This window comes from Capricornis sumatraensis, chromosome 19 (genome assembly GCF_032405125.1).
Source record: "Capricornis sumatraensis isolate serow.1 chromosome 19, serow.2, whole genome shotgun sequence".
NCBI classification, from domain to species: Eukaryota; Metazoa; Chordata; class Mammalia; order Artiodactyla; family Bovidae; genus Capricornis; species Capricornis sumatraensis.
The window spans coordinates 28,531,740-28,547,580 of NC_091087.1; the positions used below are offsets into that span (position 1 = coordinate 28,531,740).

At 41.8% G+C, this 15,841-nt stretch overlaps 1 protein-coding gene across 2 annotated transcripts in view; it reads left to right on the plus strand.

The window, feature by feature from the left end:
* PDE8A (phosphodiesterase 8A) overlaps positions 1-15,841 on the plus strand; it is a 143,255-nt gene that overhangs the window by 91,511 nt on the left and 35,903 nt on the right. For both annotated transcript variants that reach the window (XM_068991201.1, XM_068991202.1), the window contains exon 6: positions 12,557-12,645. In XM_068991201.1, the coding sequence (XP_068847302.1) occupies positions 12,557-12,645 (89 nt within the window). The remainder of the gene's footprint in view (positions 1-12,556; positions 12,646-15,841) is intronic.

A 15,841-nucleotide genomic window follows, 5' to 3' on the forward strand; every position in this document is an offset into this window, starting at 1 on the left:
GATAATCCACAATACTTTGCTTTCTCAGTTGCTCAAAACTATGCCTGCTAAATGCATCTAAACACACAAAAAAATCTCCTTTAATGGCTTACTCATTAGTTAAAAGTTGTACCATAGGATGTGTTGTCAATAATGCTTACAGGCATACATGCAAACTTAAAGCCAATTCAAGGATTCTGGAAGTAAGACCTACCCAACATGGCTCCATTTCTTTCTACCCCTGGCTCTAATCTCTTGGTTTCTCTTTAAGCCAAAAAGCTTAGGCCAGCTTTGGTCAGCTAGTTGCTAGTGAGCCTTGGGAATCATGGTGGAGAGAGCTCACATAAGACTAATCATTGGGCAGACTTGTAGCCCAAATATCAATGAGGTCAAGGAGAAACCTCACCCCTTGATTCTGGCTGGAAGCACTACCAAGTATCTGGAAGAAGCAAATACGCATCCTCCCAGAGGGAAATTCCTTCTTCTTTAGCCTCAGAGAGTCTCTGCAAATAATCATTCAAGGGCAGCAGGCAGCCCTCAGTCAGCATTAACCTGTCCATAAGGAAACACAGCATTGCAAGTGGGAACTAGCTGGGGAGAGAGGCAGCGGGGGCAGGCCCTCACAGTCCTCAGAAGTTAGAATTGTCAGATAAGATCGTGAAATGATTATGCTTATTATATGTAAAGAGACAAAGACAGGACAAGTTTGGAAATACCTTCAAGGAATAGGAAGTTATAAAAAGATTTTAAGCAGAACATAATTGAATTTTGAGAAATGCACATAATAAACTGAAAAATTTAAAACTTAGTAGGTCAGAAGAAATTATCCAGCATGTGGCATAAAGATCCAAAAACAGAAAATAAGTTAGAGAAGTTTAGAAAAGTGGAGGATAGAGCGGATGGTTTAGCATCTGTATAACTGGAGATCCAGAAGAATAGGAGAGAGAATGGGGCATTATATTTGAAGAGAATTTTCCAGAACTGATGGAAGACTATAATCCACAGATTCCAGAATTCCAAAGTAGAATAAATAAAAAGAGGACATATCATAGTGAAAAAACAAACAAAATAAAGAGACAATATTAAAATCAGCCAGAGGGAAAAAAATCAGAGCAGCAGACTAACAGCTGGCTTCACGGCAGCAGTAGGTTAAAGTTAGAAAACAGTGGAATATTGTTTTCAGTGTGATAAAAGAAAATAACTGCCTTCCTCGAGTGTTATACCTAGCATGTGCTCAGTTGTTCAGTCATATCTGACTGTCTGCGACCCCATGGACTGTAGCCTGCCAGGCTCCTCTGTGCACGGGATTTCCTAGGCAAGAATAACTAGAATGGAGGCATTGGCAGGCAAATTCTTTACCACTGTGCCACCTGGGATCCCTTATAATTAGCATAAATACTTTTCAAAAATGGAGGTGAAATCAAGACTTACAGAAATATGAAAATTGAGGCAATTTGTAACTAGCAGATTCTCAAAGGAAAATTCTGGAGGATATACTTAAAGCAGAAGCAAGATGAGTCCTAAGTCCCAAGTGGGAGGCCTGAAAGGCAAGAAAGAGTGAGGAGCAAGAAACTGTGAATGTGGGGTGAACACAAACACATTTGTTGTTGTTCAGTTGCTCAGCCGTGTCCAACTCTTCATGACCCCATGGTCTGCAGCACACCAGGCTTCCCTGTCCTTCACTCTCTCCCGGAGTTTGCTCAAACTCATGTTCATTGAGTCGGTGATGCCATCCGGCCGTCTCATCCTCTGCCGCTTCCTTCTCCTTTTGCCTTCAATCTTTCCCAGCACCAGCATCTTTTTCTACCGTGTAAAGCAGTAATAACAGGGTCTCATCTGATTAGAGATCACAGATGGAAAATGACCATAACCTGAGAATCCCACACCAACCAAGTGATTGTTAACCCTTCAGGGAAGAGGTATTCCTTTCGGCATTATATTAATACATAAAACCCAGAGATCTATTTCCCCAGAAGCCCTGTCTGAGGAAAATAATTAAATAAGGACTTCAACCATTCAACCAATGAAATAGAACAGAACTCTGAGATGAGGGAGAAAGTAGTGGAAAGAAGTGGTGTGTGTACATAACACGTGTGTGTGTGTGTGTGTATGTGTGTATAGTGTAGAATATGTATCTTTATATGTAATTATATAACATCCGATAATACCTCAGTCTTTAAATTCTAGGGTATCTAAGCACACCCTGCCCTAGGTGTCTTCAGGGTTTCAGGGGACAAAGTGGAAGTAAATGCATCCTTGTGGCTCATCTAGCAGACAGGGAAGTGGGTGGGCAGTGAAAGGATTCTGAAGCTTTCTTCTTTGTGGGAAATGTGCAGACTAGAGCACTGCTCATGGGAGAGACTTTGTTCTGGAACTAATTGGTACCTGTTTTCAAATAATAGTAGAGAAATCTATGTCTGCTTTTGAGATCAGTGAAAAGGAAAGTAACCAATAATAGAAAAGTTTAAGAAAACTTCTGGGGGCTTTCCTGGTGGCTCAGTGGTAAAGAATCTGCCTGCCTAAATAAAATACATTAATTTACTATTAAATAAATTAGATTTATTTAATAATCTAAATCTACATAGGTTATTAAAATAATCTAATAAATTTTAGACTCTTATTACACAGTTTTGTGGTTCAAACCCAGGAGATATTGGTTTGATCCCTGGTCTCTGAAGATGCCAGATCCCCTGGAGCAGAGCAGCTAAGCCCATGAGCCACCAATGCTGAGTCTGTGCGGTAGAGCCCAGGAGCCGCCACCACGGAAGCCCGCAGACCCTAGAGCCTGTGCACCACGATGAGAAGCCTGCCTATTGGAACTGGAGGGTACCCCCTGCTTGTTACAGCTTGTTACAGAAAAGCTCTCACAGCAACGAAGATCCAGCATAGCCAAAAATAAATTGTTTTTAAAAAGAACTGAAATAATAAATTATGGAGTTTGTGGGAATTCCTTGGTGGTCCGGTGGTTAGGACTCCTCACTTCACTGCTGAGGGCCCAAAGTTCAGTCCCTGGTCAAGGAACCAGGATCCCTCAAGCTTTGCAGCAACCCCTGCCCAAGAAGTATGGAATTTTTAGCAACTGGATCACATTGGCATATCCTAGGAAGAGGAAACAACAGTGCGAAATCAGTGATAAACACAGAGCAAGACGGGAGCAAAATCAAGTGCATGAAAATGGGCTGCATTCTCCTATTAAAGGATAATCCATTAGACTGGGTTATGAAAGTACAATTATATGTTGTTTATAAGATAGTGATAAAAGGAAGTTAATAATGAAGAAAAAGGTAACAAGTAAATGCAGACAAAAGGAACACAGAAATTTCAATATCAACATCAGATATGGTGGAACTTAAGACTTTGTTTTAAATACACATTTTGTATACAAATTTTACATTGTTGTTATTATTACATAGTTTTGTGGTTCTCCTTTTCTGACGCCACCCTCACCAACATTCACACATGTCAGCACCTGTCCACATTCCCTGACTTCCAGTTGAACTTGTATGAGAACAGCCATGCTAGCCAGCATGCAGGTGAGCATCATAAGGATACCAGGTTGGAGGTTGTGGGTCACCTGTTCCCAGCGGATCCTTAGGTCACCCCTCCTTAAACTGCCTAGGGAAGCATGAGGAAGAAACTTCCCCTGAGAACTCTGAAGTTCCTTGTGTTAGTACTCTTAGGCTGCAGAACTGGCCGTTCTTAACAAGGACCTTCGATGTTTCTGACTTTCCAGTGAAGCTAATGAAACTGGGAGGACAGATTATTCATCTTGCCTCGAGTTGTTTGCTTACCTATAGCTACCATAAACAGTGACAGACTTTATTTTCTTGGGCTCCAGAATCACTGCAGATGGTGACTGCAGCCGTGAAATTAAAAGACGCTTGCTGCTTGGAAGAAATGCTATGACCAACCTAGACAGCATATTAAAAAGCGGAGACATTGCTTTGCCGACAAATGTCTGTCTAGTGAAAGCTATGGTTTTTCCAGTAGTCATGTATGGATGTGAGAGTTGGACTATAAAGAAAGCTGAGCACTGAAGAATTAATGCTTTTGTACTGTGGTGTTGGAGAAGACTCTTGAGAGTCCCTAGGACTGCAAGGAGATCAAACCAGTCAATCCTAAAGGAAATCAGTCCTGAATATTCATTGGAAGGACTGATGCTGAAGCTGAAGCTCCATTACTTTGGCCACCTGATGTGAAGAACTGACTCATTAGACAAGACCCTGATGCTGGGCAAGATTGAAGGCAGGAGGAGAAGGGGACGACAGAGGATAAGATGGTTGGATGGCATCACCAACTCAATGAACATGAGTTTGAGCAAACTCCAGGAGTCAGTGATGGACAGGGAAGCCTGCAGTCCATGGGGTCACCAAGAGTTGGACAACTGAGCAACTAAGCTGAACTGATAGCTGCCAGGAGGCATTAAGCTTTTTATTTGTATGAGGTTGTACAAGCAATATTGGAAATATGTGTTTGAAATTCTATACAAGGAAGTCCATCAGCACAGCTTCATGGCCTGCAGAGTATATCCCAGTAGAAAGTCTAGTTAACCATGGGCCTCGTGTTTTCGTAGTACAATTGTGTTATTATTAAACTAATTGTAAAATTCAAAGGTAACTGACACACACTCTCTCCCTGCCCTCTCACCTGCACTACTTAATCAAGGTATTCCCTGTAGCCTCTGCCAGAATTGTGGTTAAGTGCATGTCTCTTTGAAAAACACTTCCATGCATAAAGCGCAGGTTTGAAATAGTCATTTTAGAGGTATGTGACTTAGGAAATATGGAGGTAGCAGTCTCACCACTTAGTAAGTGATGAATCCAACTAGGTGACCAGTCCTCCGAGACCACACGAGGTAACTTGTCTTCTCACGCAGAGTCCCATACACTCAGGTATCAGAAGGATACTGAGGGCACAGAGGGCACAGATTGCAGAGCATTCAGGCCTGGAGGCAAGGTGGTTTTCCCAAGTCTCATGGCTGGGAGGCAGTGTGGCCCAGGCTTGAGCCCAACCCCAGACCTGAAAGCCATCACTGCAGTGCGATCTCTGGATTCATAGCACAGACAGCTTTTCTGTAGATGGCCCTGGTTCAGGATTCCACAGTAGATGCACACTTGCTTACCTCCTCAGTTGGACTTGGCAGTTGAGCTTTCTGACTAAAATCTCAGAGGTTAGGGAATTTTTCCCCCTCTTTTTTTATTTTTTTAGTTATGAAAACACGATAAGACATTTACAGGAGACTTGGAAAATACAGAACAAAGTTACATATAGTTCCACTATATATATTACAATGGTTTTTTTTTTAAGTAGATAAATTAAGATTTTTAGTTGTAGTTTCAATATCAAACACTTAAATTAATAGAATGCATATACAGAGAAGTAGAATCTTACGTAGACCTAAAAAGCATCATGAGCCAATTTAAAATAATTATGATTATTATACAGTTCTCACACAGCAGTAGGATACAGATTCCCTTCAAGCTCCCATAGATTATAAACTAGGAGACACTGAAAGATAGATATCCAGGGACATAGGATCAGGTGCAAAAATGTGGTGGTCTAAAGTTATTAAAATCATACGGAGTCTGTTCTCTTATCACTGTGGAATTATGTTAGAGATCAGTATCAAAAGATATTTGAGAATAACCCAATCCACATATTTTCAAGTGCAGTGTAACTTTGCCAAGAGAGATCTTTGAAAACCTCAATAAAGTAAGAATGAAAAAACACAGGGTGATTCAAGATAAGAAACCATTTAAATGTGAAATTAGTATCAAAATTAGAAATTAATATCAAAGATACCTTAAAAATCCCATGCATTTGAAAATTAAATGTCCACTTTTAAATGATGGTTGTATCTAAGAAGCCATAACAAGGAAAATTAGAAATATATTTTTATTGGAATAAAAATGAAAAGAGAATTTACCAGAATTTGTTGCATGTACCTGAAGCTGCTCAGTGTAATTAAATACAGGGTGGAGTCTTCAATAAGGTATGAAAACAAATAATGGACACTAACATAAAGTTCTGTGAAATTTAACAAAATCTGTATTTAGTTAATAATACTGTATCACATGTTAATTTCTTGTTTGTTTGTTTTTTATAATATTGTATTTCTTTATATCCTCAGAATTGGATTAGAAGTTTCTAGCCTTATTCAAAAAAATTGTTTTTATGTGACTAAGATAAACTTTCTAGACTTTTAGCTGTGCAGTAATAGTATATGCCAAAATACATGGAACTATGTCAAAGTTTTGAATGAATATAAATTAGAAATCTAGCATTCTATTCATACTAAGTCAATTAAGTGGAATCAAAATGTCATAAATGTTTTAGATAGGCAAACATTCATGTTTTCTAAAATATATATAATGCATACTATTTATGTTTACAAAAGCTTTTTGGCTGCACTTGGTAAAGGCTTGAGAAAGAACATTAAAAAAGAGATGAGAAATTGGAAAACATAAATGAAATATGAGCACTGAATATGAAATAGAAAAAGTGAAACCATCTAGATAAAAGTAAAAGATCATCATATAATCCAGTTGTTTTTAAACATAGCTGCTCATTAGAAACACATTTGGAGCTTTGGAGAGAAAAAGCAAAACCTGGGCATTTGTATTTTTCAGAAAATTCCAAGATTATTCTGATACACATCTGGATTTTAAAAAGTGATTACAGATTCCCGATTAAATGGTAGTTCTAGTAATAACAGAATTCTTTTATTTTCTGTTGACCAATCATGGTACAATGGTATTAAGCAAATAATAGTTATGTAATCCCAGTAGTAAAAGGCATTTATCAGTTTTCACAGTCAGTAGTCTGACAAAAAATAAAAGATCATTACAATTGCAAGCCATAATGAAAACATGATTAGCCAAACAGTGTAAAATAATTTCATACGGTTTGGGGGTTTAAGTAGAGTGATGTGGTAAGTGGAAGTGCATACATGCACGTGTTTTCATCTGCCCAGCCAGTCTTTGTCTTTTTGTTGGTGCATTTAATCCATTTACATTTGAAGTAATTATCGATATTTATGATCCTATTACCATTTTAATTGTTTTGGGTTTATTTTGTGTAGGTCTTTTCCTTATCGTGTGTTTCCTGCCTAGAGAAGTTCCTTTAGCATTTGTTGTAAAGCTGATTTGGTGGTGCTGAATTCTTTTAACTTTTGCTTGTCTGTAAAGCTTATGATTTCTCCATCAAATCTGAATGAGGGTCTTGCTGGGTAGAGTATTCTTGGCTGTAGGTTCTTCTCTCATCACTTTCAATATATCATGCCATTCCCTTCTGGCTTGTAGAGTTTCTGTTGAGAAATCCACTGATAATCTTATGGGAATTCCCTTTTTTGCTGTTTGTCGTTTTTCTCTCGCTGTTTTAATATTTTATTTGTCTTTAATTTTTGTCAGTTTGATCACTGTGTGTCTTGGTGTGCTTGCTCCTCCTTGGGTTTTTCCTGCCTGGGACTTGCTGTGCTTCCTGGACTTGGTTGACTATTTCCTTTCCCATGTTAGGGAAGTTTTCAGCTATTATCTCTTCAGATATTTTCTTGGGTCCTTTCTCTCGTCTCCTTCTGGGACCCCTAAAATGCAAATGTTGGTGCATTTAATGTTGTCCCAGAGGTCCCTTAGGCTACCTTCATTTTTTTTTTCATTCTTTTTTCTATATTCTGTTCTGCATCAGTGATTTCCACCATTCTGTCTCCAGGTCACTTATCCTTTCTGCCTCAGTTATTCTGCTATTGATTCCTTCCAGTGTATTGTTCATCTCTGTTTGTTCGTTACTTCTTCTAGGTCTTTGCTAAATGTTTCTTTCTTCTTCTCCATTATTTTTCCAAGATCCTGGATCATCTTTACTATCATTATTCTGAATTTTTTTTTTTTTTTTTCTGGAAAGTTGCCTGTCTCCACTGCATTTAGTTTTTGTGGGATTTTATCTTGTCCCTTCATCTGGGACATAACCTTCTGCTTTTTCGTCCTGATTAACTTTCTGTAATATGGCTTTCATTCTAGCCACTATGGGATTGTGGTTCTTCTTATGTCTGCCCTTTGGTGGATGAGGCTAAGAGGCTTGTGTAAGCTTCCTGATGGGAGGGACTGGCATGGGAAAACTGGGTCTTGCTCTGGTGGGCAGGGCTCAGTAAAGCTTTAATCCAGTTATCTGCTGATGGGCAGGGTTTCGATCTGTCCCTGTTTTTTGGCTTGAGGCAACCCAGCCCTGGGGCCTACAGGCTGTATGGTAGGGTTAATGGCACCCTCCAAGGGGCCCCTTCCAGGACTGCTGCTGCCAGCGTCCCTGTCCCCTCGTGAGCCACTGCTCCCCCACGCCTCTGCAGGAGCCCCTCCAAGAGTAGCAGGTAGGTCTGGTTCAGTCCCCTGCGTCTTCCCCGCGGGTCATGGTGTGCACCGCATATTTTGTTTGTGTCCTCCAAGGGTGGAGTCTCTGTTTCCCCCTGTTCTATGGCAGTCCTGTGATCAAATCCCACAGGTCTTCAAAGTCAAGAGTCTCAGGATTCCCTGTCCCTTTGCCAGACCCCCAGTCTGGGAAGCCTGATGTGGGGCTCAGAGCCTTCACAACAGCGGAAGAACTTCTTTGGTATTATTGTTCTCCAGTTTGTGGGTCATCCACTTAGCAGGGATGGGATTTGTTTTATCATGATTGCACCCCCCTACTGTCTGATTGGGGCTTCTTCTTTGTCTTTGGACGTGGGGTATCTGTTTTTGGTGGGTTCCAGCGTCCTCCTGTTGATGGTTGTTCAGCAGCTCGTTGCAGTTTCGTTGCTCTCGCAGGAGATGAGTGCACATCCTTTGACTTCACCACCTTGAACCAGAACCTTGAGGTTAGGGTTTGGTGTCTCTTGGCCCTAGTTGCGCGTTAGAACTCCCTGAGAAGCATCCCTGAGGAGGTCCTGGTTCTGTTGGTTTGGGGAGGGGCCTGCACACTGGTGTTATTTTTTAGATTGCAGGGAGTTCTAATGTGCAGCCAGGGACGGAGCTGCACTGAGGGTGGGGGGCCCGGTGGGGGTGATGTGCTCTGGGGAGAGGCAGGTTGAGTTGGCTTGGGAGCCAGCGGCCCCACCCCTCTCATGGGCTGGGGTGGGGTGAAGAGACCGGCTGCTGCTCAAGCTGAAGGAACAGCAGCCTGATTCCCGAAGCTCCTTGGGCCTGACGCCCTTCTCTACCCCCCACAACCCCATGGAATCCTCAGGACATGAATGAAACCTGCAGAAGGGCAGGAGAGACAGGATGTTTAGACACAGAGCCAAGCAGAGGTAGCAAGGTGGGGAGCAGGCGGAAGGAGAAAGATGCAGTCCTTCTGTTAACATGCACTGGTTTTCTAACCTGAACATCCACCTTTGGGATAAAGACGTTTGGATGCACACACCCAGTGAAAACTGGCCACATGCACAGGAGCTGTGACACATGATACACATGGCTCCCTGTCCCAGGATTTCGCCTGCAGAACAGGTGAGGCCAGGCAAGAGCGGGGATAGCTGGGGACCCCTGTCCATCTCAGGTCCCCCACCTCTTGTCTACTGGCGTGGCACGCTCTGTGCGCCAGAAATCTCGCCACTGTTCCTGCCCTGTCAGCGGTGGGCACCTGTGCAGATGAGCAGTGTCCTTGGGTGTTCCTGTGGGGTTGTGACTCACTGAGGAGAGAGCTGCAGGGCCTCTACTTTCTCTGTCTCTTTTTAAAAATGATTTTGTTTGTTTATGGCCTTACTGGGTCTTCACTGCCACGCAGGCTTGTTCTCTAGCCCCGCCGAATGGAGGCTCCTTTCTAGTGGTGGCTCACAGGTGTCTCACTGCAGTGGCTTCTCTTGTTGCGGAGCACAGGCTCTAGGGCCCGTGGCTCCAGTGGTTGTGGTGCGAGGCTTAGTAGCTCCATGACATGTGTGATCTTCCTGGACCAAGGATCAAGCCTGTGTCCCCTGCACTGGCGGGTGGGTTCTTAACCACCGAGCCGCCAGAACGTCCCAAGGCCAGCACTCTTACCCCTCCCAGTTGGTGGGAGCTGGCGGGCATGTCCCTCTCTGACTTGTGTGGTTAGGAATGGTTGTGTTTGGCCTGCAGGCCTAGGGACCGTCATGCCCGCAGCCAGCGGGCCTGGCTCTCCCTCCCAGGGGCCAGCAGAGACTGCTGTGTGTTCATGCAGCTGTCTGCAGGCGCAGTGCTTTCTCGTGGTCATTGTCAGGGATGTAGGGTGGTCTTGTTTTCTGGGTAAGGAAGCAGGCTCTGGAAGCTTCAGGGCCTCGTAGAGGATCATACAGCCTTAAGACATGAACCAGGGGCTGGGCTCTTAGGCTACTTGACACACAGACAAGATCACAGTTCCAACAGGGGGATGTCTGCCTTCACTGGTGGTAGAAGGAGCGCCACATGAGGCCCCATGGCCCAGGCTGGTCTGGCTTTGGCTTGTGGATAGTGGCCTTCATATACCCTGCCTCTGAGGCCTCAGCTTCTTCCTCACCAGATAGAATACTATCCATGTGTTGAGCAGGTGAAATCAAGAGTGTGCCACAGAAACAGGGGCAAGTAAATACAAATATTACAGCAGAGTGGAATTACGCGATAGTACATAGTGACGTGTAAGATGTCTTGATGAAATTCTCAATCTGGTGGAATGGGCTCAGGCTTCCCCTTTCCATGTGGTCTGCTTTGTTGAGATGTTTCCATCATGTAGAGAATAGCTAGTGTCTGCAGGGCTAGGAGCGCCTGGGGCGAGCCATGGCTCTGCAAGCCCCTCTGCTGTGGGGGATGATCCTTGGTCAGCTTAGCTGAGCTGCTGTTTGACGTTAGTGCAGGGAAACGTTGCCTAGTGGGAGTGCCCTCTGCAAGTGTGTGTTTGCTTACTGTGAGCTTGTGCAGCATAAAGAGGACTCTCATCTAAGTGACGAGACTCTGAAAGTTAATATAAATGGGACTTGCGTTAATAAATTTCTTCCTTCTGCATATTCTAGCCTCTGCCAGTGACATGTAGACATCAAAATATCCTCATAGCTCAAGGCACTGAAAGAAAAGTATTCTTAATCCCTGGGTTTTTTTCCCTTGAGCTTTTTTTAGTGGAAGAATAGTTGATTTACACTGTTGTGTTAGAACAACACAGAAAAGTGTACATAAAAGTGATTTAGTCATATATATGTATGCTGTTCTTCAGTTGTTGGTCACGCCTGACTCTTTGTGACTCCATGGACTGCAGCACGCCACGCTCCCCCATCCTTCACCATCTCCCAGTTTGCTCAGATCTGTGTCCATTAAGCTGGTGATACCATCTAACCATCTCATCCTCTTCTGCCCCCTCTCCTTTTTCCTTTAATCTTTCCCAGAATCAAGGTCTTTTCCGATGAGTTGGCTCTTTGCATCAGGTGGCCAAAGTATATACATACATATATATACGTTTTCAGATTCTCTTCCATTAACGGTTATTACAAGATACTGAAATGTAGTTTCCTGTGATACGTAGTAGGACCTTGTTCACCTGTCTTCCATACAGTAGGGTGTATCTGTTAATCTCAAGCTCCTAATTTATCCATCCCCACATCCCTTCCCCTTTGGTAACTGTAAGTTTGTTTTCTATGTCTGAGTTTGTTTCTGTTTTGTGAAGAAATTCATTTTTATATTTTTAGATCCCACATATAGGTGGTATCGTATGATATTTGTCTTTTTCTTTCTTACTTCACTTAGTATGCTGATCTCTGGGTTTATCCATGTTGCTGCAAATGGCATTGCTTCATTTTTTATGGCGAGTAATATTCTGTTACACACATCCACACACCCCTTCTGTATCCATTCCTCTGTCAGTGGACACTTAGGAGGTTGCTTCCATGTCTCGGCTATTGTAGATGAACTTCAGGGTACACACACACACACACCCACACACACCCCTTCTTAACCATTCCTCTGTCAGTGGACGCTTAGGAGGTTGCTTCCATGTCTCGGCTATTGCAGATTGTGCTGCTATGAACTTGGGGGTGCATGTGTCTTTTCGAATTATCGTTTTCTCTGGATATGCCCAAGAATGGACCCTGTTTTTCCTAATTTCATTTATTGACTACTTAATTGAGATACCATTCATTTTCCATGTAATTCAGCTATTTAAAGTTGATATAACATTTTTATAGAAGAAATACATAAATAATTATAACATGATTTTCCATTGCTTCATTTCACTTGACAGTGTATCTTATGCATCATTCCATATAAGTTCACATCCACACCACTGCGTGCTATTCCATTAAATGGTTATACTAGTTTTAAAAAATTATTTTAAAGATTTTTAATTTTATCTTTTTCTTTTTCCAGCAAACACTTTCCCTTTTCTTTCTTTCCTCCTTTCTGCCTTTTTTCTCTTTGAGGTACAGTTGATCAATTCAGCCACTTAAAGTATACAATTCAGTGGTTTCTTAATATGTTCTCAGATATGTGCAAGCACTGTTTTTTAAATGCTGATTTGGTATTGTAAGTTTTCATCTCATTTCCTGTGAGAAGTCTTTTGGAAAGCATTATTTTGTATATATGTGTATAATAATTTAAAGGTACACATGTGTTGATCCACACCATCCCCTTTCTGTTTGTAGAGGTATATAGAAAACCCCAGCCCCATGGCCTGTTACAATGAACTGCTCCAACTGGAATTTGGAGAGGTGCGCTCACAGCTGAAACTCAGGTAATTCTGCTGCTTCGGGAAAGCCCACCATACCACCCAGGATGTGGCTGCAACTGAGGGCTTGAGTTGTGGGCAGCTGGCTCCACTGGCTGTTACTGACTTCCTGCTAAAATAGGATGGGGCAGTGGGAAAGCACCTCTCCTTGCATAGGACTTTCAGAGTCTGCCTGGATGTCTAACGGGTAGGCATGTTAGTGATGTGAGACTTAACATTTAAAGACAGGGCTCCAGTGGGGACTTCCCTGGTGATCCAGTGTTTAAAATTCAGTACTTTCACTGCCAGGACCCCAGGTTTGATCCCTGGTGGGGGAACTAAGATCCCACAAGCTGCATGGCACAGCCAAAAAAAAAAGATGGGGCACCAAAATAATAGCAAATGAAAAAGCAGGATGTGAAAGAATGTATACCCAATTACCTGTTTTGTTTTTTAATTAAAAATTCTTTTTGATATGTACATACGTATTTCTGGTAGGTGACATTTCTTCTCTACAATAAACATTTTGTAATTTGCTCTTGCTAAACAGTTTTTTTTTTTTTTTTACCTGAAAAGAATATAAACCTAGTTCTTTGTAGAGTGAGAAAAGTAGCAAAATTAGTAAAATTATCTGAGGTTGACAGAAGTGAAAAGAAAAGTCTTTCTCATCCTCAGTCTCTTCCTTGGGTTCTGTTTGACATTTCCTTTACCAGGATCCAAGAGAGAATGGAATCACTGTCTGTACACACTCAGGGGGAGATAAGGGGGTTAGAATTTGGAATATAAAGATTGGCGGCAACCAGCACAGGGTACCACATGCGGAGAAGAAAATACTTCATAGGTGAAATGAAATGAAGTGTGAGGTAGCAGAGAAGTGCTGTGAGCAGAGATGTTTCAGGGCTGGTGAGGCCTACAAAAGAGCTCCTTTTTGTTGCCAAACTCTTCAGGGTAGCTTGAGATGGCTGGCTGGCCTTGAGCCTGCCCCTTTCCTTACTCCTGGGACTTCCACAGCCTGGCTGCCACATTCCCGCTGTGAGCCATGGAGCTTATTGTTGGCAGAAACTGATACCCAGGGAGGTTAACTGACTTTCGTCCCAGCTCTCACACGTGGCACAGGACAAAGGTAGCCCTCTGGCTGTAACCCACATCTTTAGAGCTGCACTCACCGTCTCTCCTCATGCTGTGCTTTGTCTTTGGTGTGCCAGCTGACAGCCAGAGGGAGATGTCCACTGTGCAGGGAGACAGGATAACAGGACAGGGAAGGGACAAGTGTGGGGCTGAGAATTGAGGGCCATAGAGAGAGGCTTCATCTGAGATACTAAAATGCACTGAAAAGCTATGTGTCTCAAGCAGATCAGTAACCTAGAATGGAAAGTCTAGAAATAAGAATGAGTGTATTTAAGAACTGAGAACATAAGTATATATGTTCACCATGGCAGTTTAAATCCACACAGGAAAGGGTAAATTTTTCCAGTGAACAGAATTGTGACAATTTATTAACTATGTGGAAAGAAAACTAAGTTATATCCCAATCTCACACCCAGTTCCAAAATAAACTCCAGTGTGCACCGTGTTAAGAAGCAGGGCCACAGAAGTACTAAAAATATAAGTGGACATAATGCCATTGGACAGTGAAGCCTTGGTAAACCCAATGTGGCATCAAAAAGATTTTATAAAGGAAGAGAAGCAGATTAGGCAAGATAAGAATGTTAAGCTTGTCCCAGTGAAAACACCTTGTGTGTTAAGTTGCTTCTTTCGTGTCTGACGCTTTGTAACCCTATGGACTGTGGCCTGCCAGGCTTGTCTGTCCATGGGATTCTCCAGGCAAGAAAACTGGAGTAGGTTGCCATTTCCTCCTCCAGGGGATCTTTACAACCCAGGGATCAAACTGTCCAGTGATTGAACCCACATCTCTTGTGTGTCTTGCACCGGCAGGTAGATTCTTTACCACTACCACCACCTGGGAAGCCCTGGTGGCTCAGATGGTAAAAGTACCTCAACACCAGGCTCCTCTGGCCATGGGACTTCCCAGGCAAGAGTACTGCAGTGGGCTGCCATTTCCTTCTCTGGGGATTTTCCTGACCCAGGGATCGAACCCACATCTCTTGAATCTCCTGCATTGGCAGCTGGGTTCTTTACCAGTGGCACCACCTGGGAAGCCCACATAATGTTCAAAATTTAGACAAATAGCAAACTAGGAAAAAATACATTCATAACGTTCAGGACAGACAGATTAATATCCTAAATATGTAAAGAGCTTTGATGAATCAGTTTAAAGATGGAAACACCTAGTATAAAAAAATTACAAAGGACATGGCATAAACAAGCAGTTTATAAGAGTTATTAATGGCCAGTAAACATGAAAAAAATGTTCACCTTTAGTAGTAACCAAAGAAATTAAAATGATTCACCATTTTTTATTTACCAGATCTGCAGAAATTTAAAAACACATGATAAAGCCCAGGAAGGCTTCTTCCAGATCCATCTCCTCCTAGCTTGCTATATCAGAGGTGGAAACTTCTTATTTTTTCATTCTTGTTTTTTTAAATAATAGCTTTATTGGGCTAATTCACATATATGCCAAGAAAGAAGGACTAGTTTTTATTGGCTAAGCTGTTTTGTTTTATTTACCTAGACAGCTTAGTCATACCAGGAATAATATAACAGCACTATATGAACAATTATGAATTTTATGAAGAAGTAGACAATTGCATTCTTTTTTTCATCATCTGAGGCATATGCAGAAAAAAAAAAAGCTGAAAGCAACCTAAATGTGTAGTTATGGGAAATTTGTTTGAATGAATTATTGTATAACTTTAGAATATTACACATGTTATTAAAAGTGATGATAAGGAACTAATTAATGATATGGAAAGATATTAATACAATTTTTCAGTGGGACAAGATTATAAAACTGTAGGGTATGATTATATTTTTATAAATATATATAGAGAGAGGATATATATTTATATAAGAAATTGCCTAGAACACCAATTGATTTCTGTAGGTGTTGGGATTTCAGATGATTTAATCTCATTTATTTTTAAACAGATTTATTGAGATATGATTCACATTCTATACAGTTCACCCATTTAAAGTACCCAGTTCAGTGGCTTTGAGTATATTCACAGAGTTGTGCTACCACTGCCACAATTTTAGAACATTTCATGACCTCCAGCCCTAGATAACCACTAATCTAATTTCTCTGTATATATAGGTTTGC